Genomic DNA, 2,620 nt, shown 5'->3' on the forward strand with positions numbered 1-2,620 from the left:
GTTTGACCGCAGTCGGTGGAAGAACAACAGAAATCCTTCACTGGGTTCTAGAAAGCATCTCTAGAGTTTCAACAGAACACGCAGTAGTTCGCCACAGTACACCACAGAACAAGTCCTTATAAAGCTCCATTGGATCAGCACTTCTTTGCTTGTTCCGCGTGGCTTTGTAAAAAAGTCAAAATGTTCTGAGCAGCATCTCTCTTTGGAGCAGTTTCAAAGGAGAATCCTTCCGAGCCATCCCAGAAGACTGTCCGTGAATAGTGATTCCCCCAACTCTCAGATTTGTTTCCCACCACAGACATGGCTGATTTCCAGTGCATGAAACTACCTTTTAGTGTAAACCAGCCAGTGGATTAAGCATTTTAATAAATAATTTACTTAGCAGCCACAGTAGTGTTTTGAATAAAATTAACTGACAACAGTGGAATTGACAAGACTCATCAGCGACAGCAGTAAAAAGCAATATACTAGCAGCCAGTTGTTAATCTCACTTATTCGTTCCCACATTGTTGCCCTCTTGAACATGCATTTTTGGACTTGCAGGGAAGCTTAAACAAATCCAAATGTCATCTGTTTAGCCACTGGAGCCTCTGCATAGGCCAATAAAGGGGCAATATTAGGGGCCCAGATGCCTGTGTCTGTCAAGGGGCCTTCACATCTTCCACAGAAGATCCCTAGTGCTGTTAAGTCAAACTCCCCGGCTAGTGTGGTTCATAGAAGGTCTCTTTTCTTCCTCCATGCCATTGGTGGAGAGTGTTGATTTGGAGCACTTTTTATGATCCCCAGATCAACAGGATTTTCCGTGTCCCTCAAGAAGGGGTTTAGGATTAGGTGCACTTGGGTTGCCTTTCAGCTCAGACGGCCTCTGACAGGGTCATGGTAATGCCCCGTCAGTCTCAGCTCTGGCCCAGTATGTCCCTGTATAGCTCCGGTACTCTATCCGGGTCTACAGGCCTTGGTAGAAAGTGAGTGAACCTCTGATGTCGCCTTGACCTCGTTCCATCCCGGGACGTCCCATCTTTGTTCAAACCAACAAAGTAAAATGCACCTTTTTCGCCATGCCGGTAGAGGTTGGATGAGTAGGTGTTGTACCAGTTTTCTTCAAATTGCTCCTTAAAAACGGATTCTGCAGAGAGCTTTTCCTGCAGAAAGAAAGACAAGCAGAAGGAAATCTGAGTACAGCAATGCAAAATATGTCACCTGTTGGCAATTGGTTACGAATCGGATATGTTGAGAATTGGCCCAGTAAAGTCCTTTGGTGTTCAGTGCGTAGTCAATAGTGGGTGTACTCACCGATCCATACAGTTCTCCTTTGCTGTTCATGGCGAGGTAGAGGCTGCTGTCCACCCCTCTGATGCTAACCAGACCCACAGCTAGACTGATGAACTCCAAAATACCTGCACACAAACATTACTTTACATTACATTAAGTTGTCAGACCATTATTACAATGAGCACAATCATTTGACTTTAGTCCTGCAAAGGTTTGTTCCACTGCTGCTTGTGCAATATCTGTATTTGTGACATAATTACAGTAAGAGGCATAAGCTAAATTTAATAAATCGGAAGATGGATTGACTGTGAGACTAAGACTCAACTGCGCTCAGTACAGAAAAATGACAGTAAATAGCTCTATGTATATCCACACCCGCTGACTCTGACAAGCAAGGCTGGGCATCTGGAATGGCCTCTGGCACGAAGTTCGACCAAGTCTCAAATGGAATAAATCAAGTGCCAGAAGTGCTCCAGTCTGCAGCACTAAAATAAATCTCTCAGAGGTCTACTTTTGATCTGCAGTAAGCTGCAGACGTTTATCTTGATGACCAATCAAATCTCGAGAAGGAAATGTGGTGTAAAAAAAAAAAGTGCAAACATGAAATACTCAAAGCAATATCCTGCTGGAAAGCTTTTTCATCTTGAAATGAACTGTGTTTCTCTGGATGCATTATAACACCAACTGTTAGCATAAACTACAGTTCAGGGTTATAGCAGCAGCAGCTGCCATCACAGTGGGCTACTTCATGTCCATCAGCATTTGATTATAACCTGTTTGGATGTTGTTTTAATTCTCTCTCTCTCTCTCTCTCTCTCTCTCTCTCTCTCTCTCTCTCTCTGTGTGTGTGTGTGTGTTTTCCAGTGCCTCCACTATAAGGGTACCTGTCAGTCTGCTGCATCTTACAAAATAACCTAGAGCAGAAATTCTACATCAGACTATACTATCACGAAAAATAATCATAATCATAATAATCATAATAATAATAGGTGTTTTTGTGAAGGGTTTGTGTACCGAAAATGCTGTGGTCCTTCCTGGTGCCCTGCACGGTTCCGTCGGGTCGGATCTCCAGGTGGAAGCCGGTCCTGCAGTAGAGCTGCCGCCGCCTCAGAATCCCTTTCAGATGGCTAAGGTCCGCCAGGCTCCGGGACAGCCTTTCCGCGGACACCAGGTGGTCCTGCTGCTGGCCATGTCCCCCCATCATCAGTCCGGTCACCGAGTTGTAGTCCACCGCCCCAGCTGGCGTGAGAATGAAATGAGAGCCAACGCGAGCCGGAGCGGCGCCCGCGGGGCCAAAGCTGTCCACAAATCCGTTGACGAAGCTCCCAACCTCCGCCGCTGCCCCCAT

The 2,620-nt window shown here is 45.8% G+C and overlaps 1 protein-coding gene across 1 annotated transcript; it reads right to left on the bottom strand.

Moving 5' to 3' along the window:
* Nucleotides 1-896: 896 nt before the first annotated feature.
* Nucleotides 897-2,620, bottom strand: LOC306784900 (fibroblast growth factor 20-like; the record flags this gene model as incomplete). The annotated part of the gene is made up of 3 exons (XM_079279085.1): nt 897-1,142; nt 1,294-1,397; nt 2,287-2,620. 3 exons carry the CDS (start codon nt 2,618-2,620, stop codon nt 897-899), a joined length of 684 nt encoding a protein of 227 aa, XP_079135211.1.

Source organism: Melanostigma gelatinosum (assembly GCF_949748355.1).
Source record: "Melanostigma gelatinosum genome assembly, chromosome: 11".
NCBI classification, from domain to species: Eukaryota; Metazoa; Chordata; class Actinopteri; order Perciformes; family Zoarcidae; genus Melanostigma; species Melanostigma gelatinosum.